This window comes from Thunnus maccoyii, chromosome 16 (genome assembly GCF_910596095.1).
Source record: "Thunnus maccoyii chromosome 16, fThuMac1.1, whole genome shotgun sequence".
In the NCBI taxonomy this organism is placed as follows: Eukaryota; Metazoa; Chordata; class Actinopteri; order Scombriformes; family Scombridae; genus Thunnus; species Thunnus maccoyii.
The window spans coordinates 21265383-21286994 of NC_056548.1; the positions used below are offsets into that span (position 1 = coordinate 21265383).

The 21612-nt window shown below is 40.7% G+C and overlaps 2 protein-coding genes across 3 annotated transcripts; one reads left to right on the forward strand and one right to left on the reverse strand.

Moving 5' to 3' along the window:
* Window positions 1-1405: 1405 nt before the first annotated feature.
* Window positions 1406-5691, forward strand: LOC121880684 (S100P-binding protein-like). Its single transcript, XM_042388125.1, has 7 exons — window positions 1406-1523; window positions 2572-2645; window positions 2770-4028; window positions 4149-4300; window positions 4552-4652; window positions 4905-5004; window positions 5115-5691. The coding sequence occupies exons 2-7, from the start codon at window positions 2591-2593 to the stop codon at window positions 5242-5244; spliced, it is 1797 nt and encodes a 598-aa protein (XP_042244059.1). The 5' UTR covers window positions 1406-1523; window positions 2572-2590; the 3' UTR covers window positions 5245-5691.
* On the reverse strand, window positions 5335-18464 carry fndc5a (fibronectin type III domain containing 5a). 2 transcript variants are annotated; one of them, XR_006091624.1, is made up of 5 exons: window positions 18304-18464; window positions 17084-17282; window positions 11675-11764; window positions 11320-11515; window positions 5335-10905 (listed from the first exon to the last, which is right to left on the reverse strand). XR_006091624.1 is itself a non-coding variant. In XM_042388126.1 (5 exons), exons 2-5 carry the CDS (start codon window positions 17265-17267, stop codon window positions 10852-10854), a joined length of 462 nt encoding a protein of 153 aa, XP_042244060.1. In that variant the 5' UTR covers window positions 17268-17282; window positions 18304-18464; the 3' UTR covers window positions 5335-10851. The 2 variants fall into 2 exon arrangements, 1 of the variants encoding a protein (XP_042244060.1); XM_042388126.1 differs by having other exon boundaries at window positions 11382-11515.
* Window positions 18465-21612: the final 3148 nt, after the last annotated feature.

Below are 21612 nucleotides of genomic sequence, written 5' to 3' on the forward strand. Positions count from 1 at the left end.
ATTTCAACTTTCCAGATATTTTTTTACCCTCAATAGAATGTAGATATTCTGTGTGTAATCATTACACGCTCCATTCCTCTTAATATGCAACTAATATACACAATCAGCGGCACCTGTGATTGAGGTGATTTAGCTGTATATGTATAGAATTGCTGTCACTTTAACATTAGTTTTGATCATGTCAGCAAGCCTCACTAATACACTGTGATTCATCGTTGTAAAACACTACTTGAGGTCTTCCAAGGGTGTGAATACATAATGTTAAATGACATTATTGTATTGACTTGGCTGGTTAACTATTTCTCTGTGGATGATTCCCAGTGGTATCTATGGTATTTTGTCTGAATTTAATTCATCAGGATTCAATAAAAGTACAGTTGTGCATCAAATTGGTCTTTTATTGTAAAGAAGAGAGTCCCCAACATTGTTGTTTTTTTTGAATGCAACAAATGTAAAACCTTGGGGGGATTTGTTCTGAATTGTGTTTCAGTTTGGTTTGTCTGAACATGTCCCAACATGTTCTACATGTGATCTGGAAACACATGTAGAACTGTGTCTACACAAGCGGACCTTGTCTGTAATATTGTTTTTTTCAATGCTAAATCTTTTGATTATATTTATATATACTAGGTGTTATTTGTGTCTTAATAAAGAAGTGTATTTCTGGATCATTTTCTTTGAGTCCTAGTCTAGACGAGCACAAAAGGTTGGTTTCACTGAGGTTTTGTTCTCTGAAGGCTCTTTCTGCTGTTCATTATATCAATAAATTTACACATTTACATTGACTGTTCACATTTTGTGTATGGTTATCAAGAGGATTAAATGAATGGCCACAAGACTGTCACAGTCAGATACAATCAATGTAAAACTCTGCAACCCTGTAGAATTGAGATGGTGCCACCATGTGATCTGTTTTTCTTTTCTCCACATGCTGAAAGAAAATTATTACAAGAGATGTTCATCCCAGTGAGCATCATGGAACAATTTTAGAAATATGTTAAGATCACTCGTGGACAATCATTTATTGCATCTGAGACTAAGTCAATAAATTTAAAACTGCCTATTTGCAATGTACTGGTGAAGGTAAAATATAGATGTAAACATGTATAGTTGTAATGGCAGAAATTGAATGCAGGTTGCAAGTAACTATGTGCACACACAGAATTGTATCCGATTTAAAAACAAAGATAACTCATATTTTTACTGTAAAAAGAAAGCACTCAAATTCATACAGTGCAGTAGTTTTCACTGATGCTCTTGTTTCTGAGTGATCACGTGAAATGTTTACGGTGGCGAATACGATACTGTTGTAAATTCGTTAAAATGAGTTTCTAAAATTCACTTGTCACTTATAAAGAGCTAAATCATCAAAATGAAACAACAGTGCAGTACAATCCATAGATCAGAGTACAATGTGGATTCAAGTTTGAACTTGAACAGCGCCCCCAACCCTACTTAACGTACTCGTGCACGCTGGTGCGCGCGGCCGAGAGAGCGAAGTGTTTGCTGATTTTTGAACGGAGGTGAGTAACTCATCGTTATTATTTGAGTGTTGCTACACTTTGGTTGAGCGTTCATACTAAATTCAGTTGGCTGACACCAGTTTACCTTGATTTACAGCTTGCAGTTGACGTCTCGTAAGCTATCAGTGACGAAGTTCGCGAGCTAACACTTGCTAAAGTCTGCAGAAAGGTGCTGCTAGCTAACTTAGCGTCAAATGCCCGCCGAGTGTTTCTGCCGCCTGCATCCAAGTTTGCTCAACACCAAGTTAGCTGAAATTTAGCGTGTTTTTTAAGTAACATGGAGGTAAAGTAACATCTGCAAATTGTCAGCTTCACTACGTGCAACTTTCAAATTTTTCCATCACCAAACGGTTTCAATATTTGGGCTTTAACGAGCTAATTTAACTTCATGCAATATTGAGGGAAACAATTGGTTAACAATAGGTTAATCTCTGACACTTAGGCGTTATTTTTGTAGTAACTTAATGCAAGTGCATGCTGACACCTTGGATGTATTTGAGCGAGATTTTAACCCAAATGGTTGAGGACTCCACCCCTTAAAGTAACGTAGTGCACAATTACATATTAATTTCTTTCAAATCACGGTTAATTTGGTGTTTTTGTTGTTTTGTAATCATTTGTTCTTTTGATCTTTAAATTTAGTATAAACTATTGTGGGTTTAAGCAAAGCTTGGACACAATTTGAGTTTGTGAAGATGAACCCAATAATATAGCAAGTGTGTGTTCAGTAATTTCTGGCTCCATAGAGGTTTGGCTTAATTATGTACTTCTAATTGATGAGGGCTCAAAGCAGTCAGTAAGTCTGTGCCAAAACAGTGGCCTAAATCATTTTGCAGTCAGTGTGAACATGCATTAGAAGATAATGAGGACAAAGCAAGATGATGGTGTCAGAACCCAAAGTGACTAGTTTATTTTTTACTAGACAAGGTATTTTTCCCACGAGTAGGTGTCATTTTAAAGCCCCCCTGTGGAAGCAGCAAAGACCTTTTCTCTGATATTATTCAGCATATGACACTGTGCTTATGTGAGACTGTGTTTTCTGTTGCAGACACTGGGCTTTGAAAGGAATGGAGAGTGACTTCACTGGGAAGGAGGTTGTGGGCAATGCACATGCAAAAAGAAGTGAGTTAAATGTTTATTAGTTTGATTTGATTTTTTTTTTTGATGTATTAATTTTAAGTTTGCTAAATGATATTACTGGAGGAGTTGACCTGATGTTTTGTTTTTTTTGTTTTTTTCTTAACAGACATGGATAAAAAAGCACCCTCGAAGAACACTGTTTTTAGTAGGCTCAATACAGATAAATGCGAGCACTTGAAACCTCTCTCTGTATATTCAAGGATGATCACTTGTGATCAAAAGTCCAGTCTGCATCATGTGAGGAAGTTTCCTGATCCATTTATTAACTTTAAAATTGAGGTAGTGAACAATTGTGCGAAAAAACGGAAATTAGATGATTCCAGTCCAGAATATAGCTGTGAGACTCCAGCAAAGAGGTCTTACAGTCCAAACACTCTGTCCCCAGACCTTGGATGTTTCATGGAATACTGCAGCCCTCTTGCAAGACAGGAATCAGTGTCCCCTTTAGCCATCTCTGAGTCTGCATTGTTAGATAAAACACAATCAATCAGGAGTGAAACAAAAGAAACTGTGAGTTCTCGGCTAAACTCAGAGCATGTGGAATGTGGGTCCACAACAGAGCCAGGGGGTGATGAGGGGACTTTACCACACACTTTAAAGTATGAGGGGATCCTCTTAAATCTCGGACCTGCCTTTGACTTTGATGTCGATGACATCATGTGTCTCAGTCCCTTAGGCACTTCCTCTGCTGGAGGATTTTCTGACCGTTCAGAGAGCGGCAAAAATCCAAGTAGCAACACTTTCCAAAATGAGCCACTCTCAATCCCCTCTGTGGCTGAGGGACAAGAGTTGAGTAGAGGAGATGGGGACGTGATGGAGGGACGAGAGGAGTTAAAAAAAGATGTTCATCTGAATGTGCAAGATGAGGAAGAGGATAAGGGTTATTTCTCAATGTCCTACTTAAAGGACTGTAAAAGAGTAAACCCCCAGCTGTCACCAGCTACCTCTAGCCCCATGCTAAGGATAGGTGAGGTCAAGGTGGCAGAGGATGACTGTCATCCTGAAAGTTCAGCTGAGTCTGGTTGTCACACACAAGCTGTGCTGCATGGCCCGCGCGTTTCTTTCACAGTGAGCGATTTGTGTCCCACTGTGAGTGGGCTGCCGTCGGAGCCAGTGATTTCTCCTGTAGAGGCTTTGGAAGGGGACGTTGAAGAGGCATGGACTATCGGTCCGCCCATGTTTGAATCATCTGTGTGCCACAATGTCACAGTGAAGTTGGATGCTGGTAGTGAGCAGAGTAGACAGGTGTCGGAGGAGGTGCAGGGAGGTGTGATAGAGCCTCTCCATAAGTGCCAGACCACACTGAGTGGAGAGGAAACCACTCTGGACACCAGTTACGAAACTACATTACCACTCCAAGTACAGGTAAGCTGTCTCAGCAGGAGGTACTGAAGATATGGTCCTGCACACATGTTGTCATGTTTTGTTTACTGAGTGTGCATACTGTATATTCACACACACACACACAATCTCTGCTTTTTGAAGGTGAAATCAGTCGTGGTGGCTCCCAATCAGCTCACCTCCAGCAGTAAACCAGTTGCATCTGCTCTGCCAGACCAGAACACAAAGCCTGCCAAGCCAAGCCCAAATAAAAACAGAGTTTCCCAGACTGCCAAATGTAGTGCCAGGAGTCTAAGGTACTGTAGTGACCTCTGTCACCTTAAGGGGGAGCAGTAAGACCATGTCAGACACAATGGGGATGTTTTGGCTTGGTGGTTGTAAGGCAAACTGCGCCTATATGTGTCTGCCTTTCTGTGTCATCAGTGTCTGTAAAGCCATATTTATTGAGCATGATTTTGCTTTTAAAATATTCTGAGACATGAGATGTCTTGTGTGGTTGAATGTGATTAAGCTTGCTTTTCTTTTTAGAGATACTGTCTTTTTACAGGCCTGTGATCTTCAAAAGAGAGGCGGACTGGGAGCATGAAAAAAGTCTGTATGTCTCTTCAGTCACCAGACACATGAATGAGAGGTCAAGTGCAGCTCCAGGTATGAATCACTCTTCACTTCAAGGGATTTCTCATAGATTTTAGTTGATATAATCCAGCCCTACTCCCAAATTCTCACATTAGTAGTGCATCAAATCACTGCATTTCTCTGTCACTGTCACCCTTTTGTTGTCTCCCAGTCTTGTGGTCATGAATGGCATCTTACAGTTTTTCTCCTTTTAACATTATGCAAATATATAAATGTGCATCTTTAAATCTGTTTTTGAAAAAACAACTTTTCTGTGGTCTGAAGATGTCATGACTGAGCTGCTGAAGCTGATGACAGATGTGGCTGACCAGACAGCAGGCGCTATGGGCAAACAGTGGCAGCATCCCTCTGACCTCACACGCAGGTACATCATTTTCACTGGTTTCTTTATAGTTATGAAGTGTGGATTTAAAACAGGCAGACCTGTTTCAAATAACGTACAATACAAGGCTCAGGATCTGTGCTTACTTTTAGGAACTACCAAAGACGGTTTGGAAACATGGTGCCAAAAATGTCCCTCCATGAATGGCAGGCCAAGAACTGCACAGCACACAAGCGCTTTGCCAAAGTCCCAAAGATTTTTGAAAGGAGTCCATTTCCCTAAATTAGCACTTATTGTGTTGTTGTTGTCAACAGATTGCACATAAACTCATAAGAAGTCCTATCAATGTTTGCACTTTTTCTTTCTTAGTTGAATTTGTGGTGTTCTTTTTTTTTTTTTTTTGGTTTGTCAGTTTGAGTGTTATTCTGTGTGTTATTCTGTTTCTTTGAACTATGCATGTACCCGAGTGTGAAAATTAATGCATGTTTTAAGGACTTTGTTTTAATATGTATTTAAGTACTTGTTAAGTCAGTATATTTTATATTGGGGCAGACAAAAAATAGTTTAAGTTTTGTGTCCCATGCGTTGGATTGGTGTTCGCTGAAAGTGATTGTATGGCCTACCCTTTTTGGAATACAATAGTTCTTGTTGGAACCTGTTCGCCTCTGTGGATATTCCTGAAAAGCCCAGCTCTTGAGTTCTTTGAAAATAAACAAAACTCCTTTTTTACCTCCATTGTTTAGGGATATCAGTGGATAATGCAACACCAAGATGAATGAACCTGAACCAAAATCCTAAACTCTGCGTGGCTAGATACTGCCACTCAGGGTAAGTGGTTTAGTGTTTTGTGTGAACTGACCCTTTAGTTGTAGAGCTGATGTGACCGCAGCATATTTTCGGCTGCTTGGAGATTCAATGCACAGTGGTTTCATTAAACTCTGTAACACTGGGTGGAGAGCTCTTTCCCTGGAGTCAGAGTAGGGCTGTGTTGGTGTGGGGGTGAGACAGTGCTGCTGATGAAGTACTCATAAGGTTTTACCTGTTTGGTTAACTGTTAATGTTTGGTCAATAATTCTGTATCTTTGTCAGCTTTGTTCTGAGTCCGCTACACAGCGTCTTAAGTTGCGTGCACAGGTACAGACTGACTGAAGTGGCCCCAGGGAGCCCAAACACTTGGACCTTATCAGCATAGGTCCCAGTCATTGAATAATGCAGGCCGTTAAAGTAATCTTGTCTGTACAGAGAGTGGGGCAGCCTGTCCCTGGCCAGCCATCCAGAAAACAGTGGTTTGTGTGGGTGTCGGTGGAGACCTCATGACACGTGCTGAGCAGACTGCAGGGCACGTGTGCAGCAGAGCAGCTACAGCACCTCTTCACACCTTCCGACAATGGTTTACCCCTCCAGAGTCACGGGCAGGATTTCAGCAGAGAGGAGGCTGTTTGTGTTTATCTCACAGTTCTTCTGCAGCGGTGATTCTGTCAAGAGACCGTCAAGACAATTGCTCTTCTTGTATTGATGCAAATGGAAAGACAAACCTAAACATAATCTAATTTGGAACTTGAAAAGTGATTTGTTGGGTCATGGCGTTCAGGTGTAATTGATTTCAAATTCATTACTAATCCTGGCACGTTTACTTACACTAGTTGCTGACTCAACATTAAATACCTGAAACCGTGTTGTTGGCTGGATTTTTCAGGAGGATTAATGTCTACCTTAGACTGAGCTCTATTCCTCTCCAGTAACAGTAAAATAGTGAACTGTAAGCCTATGTGCTTTATCTGATAGAGAAAAGTCTGACAGTTGAACCCTGGTGAAGACAGATTCACATGTATTATTCACTACAGTAAAAGCCCGACTTCCTGGATTCTTTAACAGTTTTCTTTAAAAAATAGTTTACCAGCCTGACATGTTTTGCTCAGAAAAGGTTTAGGCAATCTCACAGTTTATTTTGAATACCACCACCTCATTGTTTTTGTCCCCAATTAAGCGCAAACACACACATTTGTGGAAAATATTAGATATTTTTTAATTTTATTTAAGCATACACAAGTAAGCATACACCATATTCTTCATAATTGAAGTTGTGTAACCTTGTGCATAATAGTTAAACCATGCTAGCCCTCATTAAGCAATGACTGCTGTACACTTCATACAATGAATATAAACATGATAGCACTAATAAAGCAGTTCATTTTTCTAAACCATGCTTCTTTGTGGATCTCATTCCTATATTTCAAGAACCCATAATGAAATAGGTTGACTTCTCTGTAATGTTGCAATATTGAGTTTCAGTTTCCAGGCGTGTTTCTACTCGTACAACATAAACGGTGTGTGTAAGTTGTTTTGTCTCTATACTGCACTGGTGTCTCGTTGCAAAATAGCCCATTACTGTCTGCTACCAAGCATATTTTTCAAGCATTGTATTGGACATAGAACGGGAAGTCCTCAAGTGTCTTGATAAAACTAGTTTGCCACCACGGGGCTCAAGTGGAATGTTTTAAATGTGGAATGTTCTTACAGTCGTCACCATAAGTCGAGTGTGATTAAGGGAAAAAATAGTTTCCATCTCTGGTCGACAGGTGACCACTTAACCTGTCTCAATACCAGCTGAACCTTTTAAACAACCTCAGTCCATATGATCAATTTGTTTGTAGTACAAACAGTAGGCCTAATGTCCATGTATGGCTGACTGAGCAAACTTCAGTGCAGGACACCACCAGATATGAAGTGTGTGGACCCTAATTAGATACCCAAATGTCCTTTATAAATCTGCCAAACATGTAAAATCTCTCTTGTTTAACATGGTGAAATCAAATGATACACCACAGCTGTTTACCATGAAACAGGCTGCTGGAACTGCAACTTCTAACCCTAAATTTGGATGTCAACCTGCCACAAAGGTGAATGTTCACAATAGTCCTACATTTAAATCAGTAATAAGGAATACAGTATTTACACTGGCAACACACTGTAGAAGAGTTCACCAGAAAAATCTTTGTAGCCACTTTAAAAGTAAACCCCTCGTTTCTAGTTGAAGTTTTCCTCATTTAAGCAACTGAGGAGGAGGAAAGTAAATAACACCAATGCCAACAGGGATTGCTGTTGAGAAATACATTGCTGGCAAATTTAAAACATGGCCCTGGTTCAAAGAAATCATCCAGTGAGACTATCATCATTATCTGTTACTGTGTGGATGGATGCCTATCGATTGGTGTGCCTGCTACTGTTGCAGTATTCCTGGGGAAGAATGGATTCAACCCTCAGCGGCAGAAGTTTTTCGACGAAGTGCTGATCACTCTGGGTAATGCAGCAGAACAGCCTCTCAAGACTTCACCAAGTTTGTCCTGGCAACAGCTCAACGTCTGGGAGGCCCCTGCGACTCTTTCCCCCTTATCCAACACTTTGCCTTTGCTTTAAACCCGCTCTTTGCCTCTGACATGAATCAGTGCTTGTTGGAGGAGTGCAATCTTGAGCTTTTTCTCTCTTATTAAGAGTGGAAGTGGAGGCAGAGGGAGGTAGGGAGTGATAAAAGCCTGCCATTGCAGCAGTCATCATTCTACCCACTCTGCTCAACCGTAACCTTCATTGCTCTCTCTATTTACCGCCTTTACTGCCTCCATCTCCCGCCACACTCAAGGCTACAGCGTGTGCATCGGCAGGGAGTTATGCCCCTGTTATGTTTGCATGCACACATGTAAATGTCTGTGTTGACAATAAATGAGTAGCCGGCATATCGCAGAACGAGACGGAATCCGTGCAGAACAAGAGCAGCTGATGAGTTTATCATTCTGCCTGTCAACACAATTTCCAGCTACTGAGTGGCTCTGAACCATTATGCTTTGATCATTATTTAAACTATCCAGAGTCTTTTCTTATTGCACATAAACAGCACAATGACATAATGTAATAGAAATACATAACAGTAGATAAGTGCTACAGGTATGAAAAGCTTCATAATAACAGGACTTTAACAGCGGAGTATAAACAAAAAAATCACCTTTTTCCCACCAGTAGCAGTACCCTCTTACATTAAGAATATACATTTTCCATGTTTGTCTCGCCATATTTCATTAAAGGCTCTCTAAACTGACACCACCAAACAAGAATGAAATATAAAATGTATTTACACATTAAATGTTTGAGCTTTTCAACAAGCCTCAGCCAGCTAGATTTGTACTTACCTTTTACTTTCCACACACGTTTGAATATTAGGTGAAAGGTAAAGAATATGACATAAATGTGAGATACAGGGCCTTCCATCTTGTTAAATAAAACATATAATTATTTTTAAGGCAGTACTACTGAGTTTGAATCAGCCCTCAAATACACCATTTGCTTTCTTATCACCACAGCCAACTCACAGGCCTGGCCCATTGAGAAGCTGCTGAGCAGCAAAAAAGTTACCTTTCAGTATACGTTTCACAGTACTGTATGGTGACAGTTGATCCCTTATCATTAAATGAAACCTCTGCAACAGTGAGTTTCTACACAAATGTTGACTTTGAATTGAGAAAAAGTCTTGATAGAAGCCCTTCTGTCTCGGTGACATCGGTTCAAGATGTCATAAGGAAGTCTCAGGGTTGAAGGTTGGGCCCATAAAAAGTTTTTTTTTTTTTTTTTCTCCATGCTCTCCAGCAGAAACCAAAGTTTTTACAACAGCGCTTAAAGATTTTTCAGGGATCATTTGAAAATGAGGCTACAGAGTGCGCACTCATTTCAGAAGTCCTTGCTTCCGTGCTTCACTGAGGGCTGTTATTGCTGATTTAAGGGATCTCTTCCAGTGTCTCTACAGAGGCAAGTCCACCTCTCTGTAGACATGAGTCCAGCCCATTTTAAAGTTCATTAATTAGATGATGCGCTCCATTATGGCAGTTCTTTTTTTTTCTCCTCAGAATGCTTTGAAATTCATCACCCTCAAAGAGAAAGACACAAGGAAATACTAAAGGGTTCATCCTGGAAGTGGAATGTAACAATTTAGAAAGCTAAAATAAAATCATGAAAAAAAGTTAGAGGACGCAAATGTGATACCAAACTTGTCCTGTTAGAGACATGTATGTGTTAAGATCAGAGACGCCTTTCATCTTTTCTGACAAGATTGGGTGATTCAGCTCTGGTGGTGAGCGGAGTGATCCCTCTAAAGCTGCTCTGGCGTCATTGCAGCACATCTAAGAAATGGCTGCTAAATTGGCCAGGTGGAGTCTGGATTCCCTGAGGGGGGAAAACAAGCTCGCCAGAATGAAAACATTTCCCACAGGACGGCAAAAAAGTTTCTGCCTGAGGGGTGGTCTAAAAAAAAAAAAAAAAAAAAGATACCAGAACAACAGAACTGTTCTGGTGGCACCTTGTAAAGTAAAAAAAACTACAGTGACATACTTGAATGATACAATTAAGAAAGTGTAGAATAGAGGATGTTATGAAGAAAAAATAAGGTCTAGAAAGTGAGATTAGGAGAATATTTGTGGATGCAGTTTAGTGCCACCCAGAAATGGGAATCAGAGAAAGGGAGAGAAAGAGAATAACAAGGTCTCTGGCTCTGTTTATCGGCTTTGGTCCCTGGGGTTGGTGGATCTGCAGTCTGTCCACTGCCGGAGCCATTTGGCTCTGCTGCCCCATGGTACAGTAGTTATTGAGCACGGTGGAGCCACTGGACTCTCGCCACAGTCTCTCCACTGCGGGCTCTGCTCTCAGACCGGCTCCGGCCAGGCCATGCCCGGCCCCCGGAGTCCTGCAGCTTCGCTTCATCGGCAGGTCACGTGCCAAAGGAGAGTAGGCGCCGCCGAGGGGGGCCTAGAGTCCCAGCCTCATCCTGACAAGCAGATTGGCTTAAAAGGGGCCCGCTTGTTTGTGAGAACACAAAGTCTTTTGGATAAAGAGAAGACGTCCTGGCAGTCACACCTCAATGATGTTGACAGATGGCATCCTATTGTTGTTGTTCTTAGGGAACTGTGGGAGCAAAGAAGAAGATGACAGGTATGAGAGGGCTGGAGGACTCACAGCAATCATACAATACGCTTCTTCAAATGAGCATGAGGATGCCTCTGTGCTTGGATGTTTTATTGATGTTTACAGAAAGAGAGTGAAAGATTTTTTTTTTTGTTTTCGACATTTGTTTTCTGCACTGGTTTGAACATAAGAAATGAATATGGTATGAGGCTCTGTGCATTGATCAAAAGAGAACTTATTAAACATCATGACTCGAGTGAGTTTGCTATTTGATGTCGAATGTTGCAGTCATGCACAAAATGGTGCCACGTCGAAGCATTATTTAGCTTTAGCCTGAAGCTGATGTTCAGATGACACTATGAGTGCGCATGAAGTGTCAGTGGAAAAGGTCTAGAAGTGGCCGGGACCATTCACCTGCCCGGCGCCGCTGAGGGGGAGGCACCCGGGGGGGAGGAGGAGAGAGGGGTGGGTTATACCTTACTGCGCAACAGCCCCCCTGTTGGGTGTTCAGGAGTGCTGCACTCTGAGGAGTTTTTGGCTTTGTCCTTGTTGTTGTTTGGCTCGTTGTCTTTGATTATGTCATACTGGCGACAGAAGAGAGCGATCACACCTGGGGGGAAAAGACAGAAAGTATTCACGATCAGCCAAGTCTGATTATCCTCTCAACACATATGAATGCACCTGCTTTTGTAAGCTACGGGAAGATTACAACCGACAGAAACACTGAAGCTTTTTGTGATCCTGGCTCATTACATGTTTTTGTCCTCACCTGCCCACATGATAAGTACCACCACGATGATGATGAGCTCCCCCGCCCTCAGCTGGGTGGTCTGGCCCACTTCCTCCATCGTCACTTCGTCTAAATGGAGTCAAAAGGCAACATGTTAATTTATTACTGGAAGTGTGTCGCAATGGCAAATTTCATATAATAACAAGAAAACAGGAAAGAAATAATCAATGATTTAACATTTATTATTCCTCCAGAGACATTTTTTCTTAAAAATATTGTATCACAGCAAATGAACCGAGGTCAATTTGGCACCAATCTTCATCAGAGCCCATAATTACATTTTCAGTATTCAATTAATTTTTCTCTTGATGTTGCCAAGAATGACAGTATTGTCCATCAATATTAAACCATGAAGACACTGATGAGCTGGTAGATTGAACAACTGCTCCATATGCATCTGTCTCAGCAAACCTTTCATGGTCTAAAGTTTTTGCATCATCACAGCCTTTCCCTGCCATTGAGGAGGAAGTGTTTATGAGTCAGTGTTGTGCAGGCAAGGAGGAGCTAATTGGCGCAGAAATGCACAATTATAAAGCATATCAGCAAAATGTTTTGCTTTAAAATCAAGTTTTTACTGATGCCTTCACTACTAATGATTGACACTTCAAACATACCGAGCTGGGAGGCAAATAAGTCGGCATGTATTTAATCAGCGCAGGTCTCTTGTAATAAGAGATGCCAGATTGCTCCATCGATTCATCAAACTTAAAATCAAACGTCTCCTTGGTCGACATCACTCCCTTCTCAACATTTAAGAATTCATGTTTGTGATTGAGCTCGGCTCTTTTAATCTCTGTCAACACCACTACTGTATGTCACTGTCTGTCAGCCTTTGTAACACCTCCATACTTTCAAGATTATTTCACCTGTCGACATTTCAAACAGCTTGATATGTTTGTTCCATCTCGCTGTAAAGGTGACACAGACTTAGAAATCTCCTCCCCATATTTGGTTACAGTGCTTACAATTTCTCACACTTTTCAAAGTCTCATCCTTTCACCATCAACCCCCCTGTTTTCTGCTGTTCCTGAGAGAGTCTTCTCTTTTTCTTTCCAAGTTGTCAGTGCATGTCGTCATAGAGCAACAGCAGACCCGATTGAACTGCTGCTCAGTCATTTAATCCATTTGGGGTTTTATTGACGTACTTTCTTTCTTGTTTTTATTTTAGACAGTTGCTGTTTAAGGTCTGCGTTCTTACCCTTGAGATGTTGAATTTCCTTATTCAGAGTCTCCTGTCTTGCTTTTAGCTCTTGAATCACGCTGAGTGCTTGTCTCACAAATTCACAGCTTTTCCCCATTTAGCTTTGCACATCCATAAGGAATACTGGCACTTGTGAACTTCTCTTCTCCTGTCGCTATTACATCTTAAGTTACAGGTCAAGCAAACTAATGGCAGAGAAACTGTAGCACGGGTGCTGATAAGGAGCTTATCATGAGATTGGCAAGCGTCTTAAACCATAAAAACACAGACGCGCACGTGCATGCACAGACAGCCAAGGAGAGATATTTTGCGCGATCACAAAAAGGCCAATTCTGCGAGCGCCTGATGGAGTCAATAGATCACAAAGAGGCCGAACATGAAGAGAATAGTTTGAGCTTCGTCTGGGCTGCTGGGGATCCCTCCAGAGTGTGATGAAGAGATGAAGCAGTTAGAAACAGAGTGAATCACAGGAGTCAGAATCAATCCCTACCAGCCTCAATAAAACTCCATCATCATCATCTTTGAAGTCGAACGGACACCAGGAAAATATCAAAGACAGGAGTGTGTTTTATCCTTGTTTTCACATACAGCAGCCTGCCTGTAAAGATGCCTGCAGATTTCTATCGAACAAAGCAACAACACGTTGTAACTTTTTTTTGCACCGCTGAATGTTGTGGAAGTCACAGGCTTGATCTAAAGTTCACCGCAGCGTAGAGAGCACTCCTTTTATTAGATACGGCGGGTGACATTTTGAGGGCCCAGCGTGGCAGGAACCCCACGCTCCAGTAGCTTTTAGCAACAAGCAATTCTGCTGATCGATTGGCCTCTGTTGCTCAGTATTAACTAATCAAAGCACAACAGCCCAAGGGGCCTGACACTGTTGTCAGCTGGCCTCACTGGGGCTAACTGGTCAGCTGTAACAGCTGTGATGCTCACTGACCAATCTCTAGGGTGAAGTTTTACAAATTACCAGCTTCAAAGATCCAATTACTTTAAACATTTGAGAGCTGGAATATTTCTGATTTGTGGAGAAACTCTGGCTGCTGTGAAAAATCATGCCATTTTTTACTTTTATGATCTGATATTTAGGTTTGACAGTTAGTGAGGCTCTTTAGCTCTCAGTGCTCATCACAACCATGGATGAACCTTCATTTTATTGTCATGAAACTGGAAAAATGAGTAAACAAAAAAGTAGATGAGTAACAAAAGTAAAGTAATGTATCTAAATCCCTTGAATTAGTGGATTAATGTAATTATTTTTTCAGTGAGTGATATGTAATGAGTAATGGATTATGTTTTCCCATCGCTGGTTGTTAGGCAGTTTTTTGAACTTTGAACAGGGTCAGGCTAGCTCAGCTTCATACTTATTGCACAGTCATGATATTGACATTGATCTTCTCGTCTCACCCCGAAAGGAAGTGAGTACAGTAAGTGTATCTCCCAAAACGCTGAGCTATTCTTTTAAGGTACCAAAGTCATGTAGGATTCTTCCTTTGTCTTTCATATTACCTCTACCTCTACTTCAGTGGCCAGACAGTGTGAAAGAAAATCCAGAAGTAGCTTTGTTCATCCTTGGGGATGTAGCAGAGCTGAAGGAGATGTTTTACTGCAGCCCTGTTTTGACATACATATCAAACTTCTATGTGATAGAAGAAAAGGAAAACTTTTTTCTATCCTAGTTTTTTGAGAATTTTCCTTTGGTGCCAGAAAGATAGTTTCCCCTTTTGCAGATCTGAGGAGACCATTGAACCTTGTTTGCAGTGCTCTTCATTTGACATGTTTGTGTTTCTGGTTCAAATAATTTGCCCAGAGAGTGTACATGTATATCTGTGTGAGTGCACACATAGTTTGTGTATTTTCGGGTCCTGAAGCAGTGGGATTTACTTGTCAGGATTTCTTATTTTCCTGTAACGCTGCATCCTCAGTGACTTTTTTCCCTTTTTACCTCTCTGTCAGTGAGTCTCTCTTCTTCCCTCCTCTCATTCTCTGATTCATTTTCTCTTCCTCCTGTTTTTTTGTGCACAGGTTGTACTGTATTTTTTTTTCCACCTCTCTCGCCTCCTTTGATCTCCTGAAGCTTAAACCCATTGTGAAAGAGGAAATGAGAGGAAACGCAGAATAATCCAGCATTTCAGGCTCATCCTTTGCTCTTTCCACTGAGATCAGCATGATATGGCAGAACAGAAGGGCTGAACAACTGAGCGAGGATGGTGGAAACCTCCCTTTTCTTCTTGGGAAGTTCGCCTGTCATATTGAGACAAAAGACTAACAGCTGTGCTGAGGGACAAAAACAATGTTGTTTTCTTTTTGGCTCATGTTGTCCATTATTGCATTAGACTAAACAGCCCACTGCTCTGTTTAGGTTTGTTGTCCCTTAAATGCAAGTCAATTCAATATTATGACCTCAATTTAAACTGAGTATTTATGTTGTTTCTGCTGATGCAGAATGATGAGCAAGTAACATTAAATTGAACCATCATTTTAACCTCCTAAGAAGAACTGGAATAGAGGATAATTGGAAATGATTAGAGATTGCCTGTGCAGTAGCAGTTATTTGTCTGCCTAGGTAGAAAAACTGTGCAACATGCAAAATAAAGCACATTGTTAAGAAGTCTAACATATCCTGGAGGATTGAACCAAATCACTGCCTAACTCATAAGGAAAATGGGATAAAAGTGCTTCCTGACTGCAATGATTTTTCCACTGAACTGCAAAATGTTGACTTCAAGAACATTTGCTCATCTGTCATCAAAAAGTTTCATTGTTTTAGTGTAGCTACGCTAATTAAACAGACATCCTTGAGCAAGCAGCGCAAATGAGACAGAGAAGGATGTCTTGTGTTGAGCTAAATTGTGATTTTGTTGTTGAGTGAAGGATGATGAATCACAGACCTGCTCGCTGCGGAGACGCTTTGTGAAACGTGTGCACGGTGGGAAATGTGTGTCTCTTTTTTGCTTTGTGGTGAATAGGGACTTTCACTTAATGTGTGTTTGTGTCTGTGTGTGTGTGGAGAGCCTGCCAATATGTGGAAATCTTATATTTTTGGGCAATGGATGAGTAGTGAAGTGAGGCAGAGTGCTGCTTCCTCAAACAGCCTTCCAAATCAAACAAGCAAACAAACATACTTTCCACTCAACAGCCTCATTTTAAAAAGTGGAAGTTTGCTTTCTGGAACACAAGAGACGACCTGCTTAGTTTAAGGATTGTGTTATTTTCCTGGTGTCACTGTCCTTCATAAAAATCTAATCACTTCTTTCTATAAAACTATATCTGTGTGTTTGCTCGAGTGTGTGTTTGAGGTTATGAGGCACATCTGTTTATTTCTGTGCATTGTGCATGAGGTGGAGCCACTATTCTGTCCTCATAACTTATGAAAACAGCGGGAGAGACGATCATATCTGCAACCTCAAGGAAACGAGCATGTGAATGTACACAAAACATGCAAAAAAAAAAAATCACTTGTTTATCTGAAGCCTGTGCAGTTATTGATTTCTGTAAATTCTTTCCCTCACAGAAACAACACACAGACAACACTTCCTGTGCTAATTAGGCCTCAGTGGTGGAAAGAGTATGTCTTCACTGCTCTGCAATGATTGTATTTATATTCTACATGTCTCTGCCAGCCCACTCGCCACCATAACAGAAGTTCAGGCTCCTCTTGGCTCCGCTCTCTGGGAAGTATTGGAATATAGCAGTGGCTCTCATGAGAGATGAGTGTTAATGAGAGAAAGAATAGATGGAGCTGGGACTTCGGCCAAAAGCACATCGATTTGCCACCCCTCGCAGCTCTGACTACCTCCTCTCTGCGTCTGATAAATGCCTCTCCTCATTTTGGTTTACTGTGGACTTGTGCTGGGTGCATGCAGGGTGTGGCCTGCAGAGGCACGTCAATACACACTGAAGTATACACCCCCCTTGGCCATTTTATTCCCGAGTTGTGGTCAGCGGGGATGAGCTGTAGGAGCACTCTGTTGTGAAATTTCATTTCACGCTTTGTGTGCCTATTGATTTTTATTGGTCTTTAGACAAAATCAGTCAAGATATTGTCAAAAGGCCAAGTCCCCTCTGCACTCACTGTCATGAAAAAGACAGAAACAGATTGGAGAAATGTACAGGTTTTTTCTTTCTTTAAGTCTAGATACGGTGGATGACCGAGCAAGAGTTTGTATTCATGTGTTGTGCTTTACCTTTACTCTTAGAGGCCTGAGTCTCGGCCTCCTTCGGCGTTCGGAAGCGCAGGGGTTCGCTCAGCGGGCTCGTCCCAGACATGCTGATGGACTGGACATGTACGATGTAGTCTGTCTCTTCCTCCAAGTCCCATAATGCACAGGAGCGTGTGGTGGTGTTGACTTCCTGGATGAACCGCAGCATGCGCACGTCTTTCTTCTGTTGGACAATGAAACGGCAGAGAGTGATGAACACTGTTTACACCAGCAGGACAGACGTTTTGTCCTCAGTCATATGTTCTTCTGTACAAGAGCGCACATTGACTCACAAGAGTGGCAATTTAGCTAACTGGAGGGACACTTGGGCCATCCAGATGGGAATTTACAGACACTTGGGTTACTCAAGAGGCCTTCTGGTGTGAAATTATGGCAAAATGATGATTGAAAGTGTCCCATTTGGGCACAGACAAATCCTGGTTGAATTAAAGTTTCACATAGCAAAGGGATTTCAACATTGAGAATGCCACTGTTGTACAAGTTGAGTCAAAAGGTTATTCATAAATGCCTCACTGTTAAAGGAGTAGTTTGACATTTTGGGATACATGTTTATTTGCTTTCTTCTTGAGAGTTAGATGAGACAATTAATGCCACTCTCATGTCTGTCTGTTAAATATGAAGCCAGAGACAGAACATGGTTAGCTTAGCTTAGCATGAAGACTGAAAGGAGGGGAAACAGCTAGTCTAGCTAGTCCGTGGTACAGTTAAAACAGCTGTTTAATCAATTTTTGTATAGATTAAACAAACAAGATATGGCATATTAATTGGTGTGCTCCAGAGGTGCTTGTTAGCCAGATTTTGTTACCTATGGACAAAGCCAGGCTAGCTGTTTTCCCTTGCGTTTAGCCTTTGTGCAAAGTTAAGCTAACCATTTCTTGTAGCTTCATATTAAACAGACAGACATAAAAGCATCACTCTAAGCAAGAAAGGAAATAAGTTTATTTCCCAAAATGTTGAAATATTCCTTGTCACCTACCACTGTAAAAACAGAGACAAAGAGCATGTAAGTATTGCAACTGGTAACATTAGAAGAAGAAAAGATTCAAATTAATAAAATGTTCCACCAATAATCACAATGTAAGCAGATGTTTATTTCTGCTGTAGTAACTTAAGTTTAGTAGGCCTATGTTATTCGTGCTTCAGACATCACAGTTTTTCATCATTTCTATTTCCTTTGCACACACCTCAGTACCACTGCCAGCAGCTGACCCTGCCACTGTCCTCCTCAATCATGTTACTCCCAACTCCTGTGTCCTGTCTGTGTGTTTGTATCCATAAAATCTTGAGGTGGCAGCTTGTAAAGTAATGTGATTAATGTCTGAGAGTGTGAACAGATTAAAATGTGTGGGAGTTTGTATGTTTATGTGTGTGTATGTGTGTGATGGCAGAAAATAATATCACTTTTCCCCTCTCCCAAAGCTGTCAGAGTCTTCTGCTGTCAGAGAGCAGACAGGCAGTCCAACAGGATACAGCGTCCTGGGATAATTCCCATAATGCATACTGACTACAAGCGAAAGAACAACACAATAATGAGAACTAGACATGGCAGCAGCCAGTGATACACCACAACTTAATTCAATTAGTGTGTCTGTTTGAATAGCTTATACATGCATAAGCAGGTGCATCCACCCTGTTGATTTATTTACATATATATCCACTGTGTCTTGTGTCTGTAGTGTCTGCATGTTGATCACCTGCTGTGTGATGGCAAAGCCGATGACGGGGTCTCCCTCGGGGATGTCCCATGTCACCACAGCAGAGTTCGCTTTCACCGCTTTGATGGTCACATTGACGGGAGGCGACAAGCTATCTGCAAACAGAGAGAGAGAGAGAGAGAGAGAGAGAGAGAGAGAGAGAGAGAGACAAAAGCTTGTTTAATCTTTTGTGTTGTGAGGCAAATGAGAAGTTCGACTCCATTATATTTCTACTGGTTGCAGAAATGGTCACCAGCATGGCAGGAAACCAAATTCCGTGGCATGTATAAATGGCTCAGCTGAATCCATTATGTAAGGTGGAATCAATGATGGAGTATAGAAACCCAAAACAATTCTGTGGAGTGTTACAGTGGTGCTGCCCAGGACCCAGCAGACACTACACTATGTATGATGTGAGAGGATCAATGCAGTCTGTGAGGGAAAATCAATCTCACCGTTCATAAAAGTAAAATTAAGATTTGAAAGTTTGAAATTATGTTTTGAAAGTTATAACTCTGGTTTAAACAGTTAGAAATCAGAAAGTTTAACAACTGTTGGATAGATTGCCATGAACTTGGTGCAGATATTCATGGTTCATCATCATCTTGGTATCATCTATCTATCTATCTATCTGGCATGCTGACGTTTAGTATAGTTCAAACCAAGTCTGCACCTAAATATACTGTAGCCTCACAGAGCCGCCACCATTCAACACACTCCTCTAAGACATTCAGATCTGACTTCTTTCAGTTTTGCTCACAGGGACTTTTTTTTAATACACAGTTTTAATGATGAAAAGATCTGAAAGTCCAAAACACAGAAACAGCTTGGATGGGAACAAATGAAGGGCCAACTAACCATTTGTGTGCTGTAACAAATAGCAACTATATCCATCAAGACTGGACTCTGTATTTACTGTATCATTTTCACACCTAAACAACAAAAAAATGTTGCTGGAAAAGCACTTTTCAGCACGCCACACTAAGTTAAATTAACATATCTGCAAGGTTCCAGACAAAATACAAGATATTGAAATTGCATAAATAAAAACAAAACATTAGCATATACCAGAATCCTCCTCTCATGAAAACATGTGTGAGAACATTAGTCAAAGCAGTTGTCAGACATACAAAATTTAAAGCTAACTTTTAAAACCATAATTTCAACTTTAAAAACCTACCTCAAAATATCTTAACTTTTATTTTCATGCGTTGTGTGGTTGATTTTACCTCCTGGTAGTGCTCAAAACTAGACAGTAATATGGATTTATCAGTCACTTTATCTCTCTGTCTCTCTTTAATTGAAACTGGTGAGGCTGGTCCATAGCTCAAAATAATGAAAGTCTTGTGACTGACTACAATAAATCCTCATTAAATCCTTTTGATCACTTTTTCCTGGAAGCGTACAGTACAGACCTGTGTCAGTATTTTTGGCAATTGTTATAAATTTGTATGAATTTGAATGAAATACAAGTAGAATAAAATAAAACAGATATATGAAAATGTGTGTGTGTGTTTGTGTGTGTGTGTGTTTTCAGAGCTTGGCGTCATGCTTCATGTTCTAAATACACTTACAGTTTACAGTAATTAGGGTCACAGGCTACAAGATATGAAAATAATGATTTGGTTTCATCATATAATTAGGTGTGGGATTGTGTGTGTGTGTATCTGTGTGTCCGCATGTGCTCTGGTAGCCTTAGCTGCTGCCGCATATGACTCTAATTACTGTATGTACTGCTCCCGCCTGCACTTCGAGCTGAACTACACACCTAATGACCACAGTCCATGAATATGTGTGAAGATCAGATGATCAAAGTGCCTCCAGCAGAGGAGCACACATCAGTTTGGTTCAGATTAGTGTGAAATGGATTTTTCTGTCACAGTGTCTACAAGATCACATCTTATGTGCAATTTATTTTATTATTGAAATAATTTAAAGTATTAATTGTCAACCATGATGGACAAAAAAGTTCAGGCTGTTTATCGTCAATCTCATCATGTCATGGCTTTACAGTACAGGTGTAACAATATGTCATGGTTTGATATGTTGTGATACAGAAATGTAACACAATTGAAATGGTGAAAAATGCATCACAGTTTATGTAAATTAAATCAGTTATGGCTCCCAAAGTGTACTCCTTGTTTTCATTTAGATGCAATAAATGCCTCAGGGTGCAATTAAATTTTAATGACATTGTGAGTTGTCAGAGGTCTGAACTGCTTGAAGATGTTGACATGCTGGTTTTCTGAAGAAACTCAGAAAATAAAAAACAATTGATTGGACCATGTTTACCAGAGATATCCGACGTCATAACAATATATAAATAACAGAACCCACAAAAAACATAGTATGTCCCTTTTAAAGATACCTAGTGGAGTTTTGGACCACTAGTAGTGATATGGAGCAATGTTTTTATGAGAGGGTCTCCATTTTGTTTGTTCTTGGTTGTCTTGGTCGGTGGGGCCTCAAGGATCCATACATTGTGTTTTGTTGAGTAACAGTGAATGTAAATATAAACTTTGTTTGTTTACAGGAAAACTCCACAGAGCACCTTGATGTTTTTGAATTCTTTCTATAAAATTTTTGCTGTACCATATGTTGTGCTGTAAAATTGGCCCTCACTGGAATAGAAAATGTAGACAGCCGTTTCACACTACATCCATCAGTGGTGACACAAACTGATGATGACTCTCACAGTAAGTGTCCTGAATCTCACTTTACTCTTCACTATAAAGTAATCAATTAAGTGTTTATTGTGCAGCAACAGAGAATGACTGAAACAGGGAATGATTTCATGAT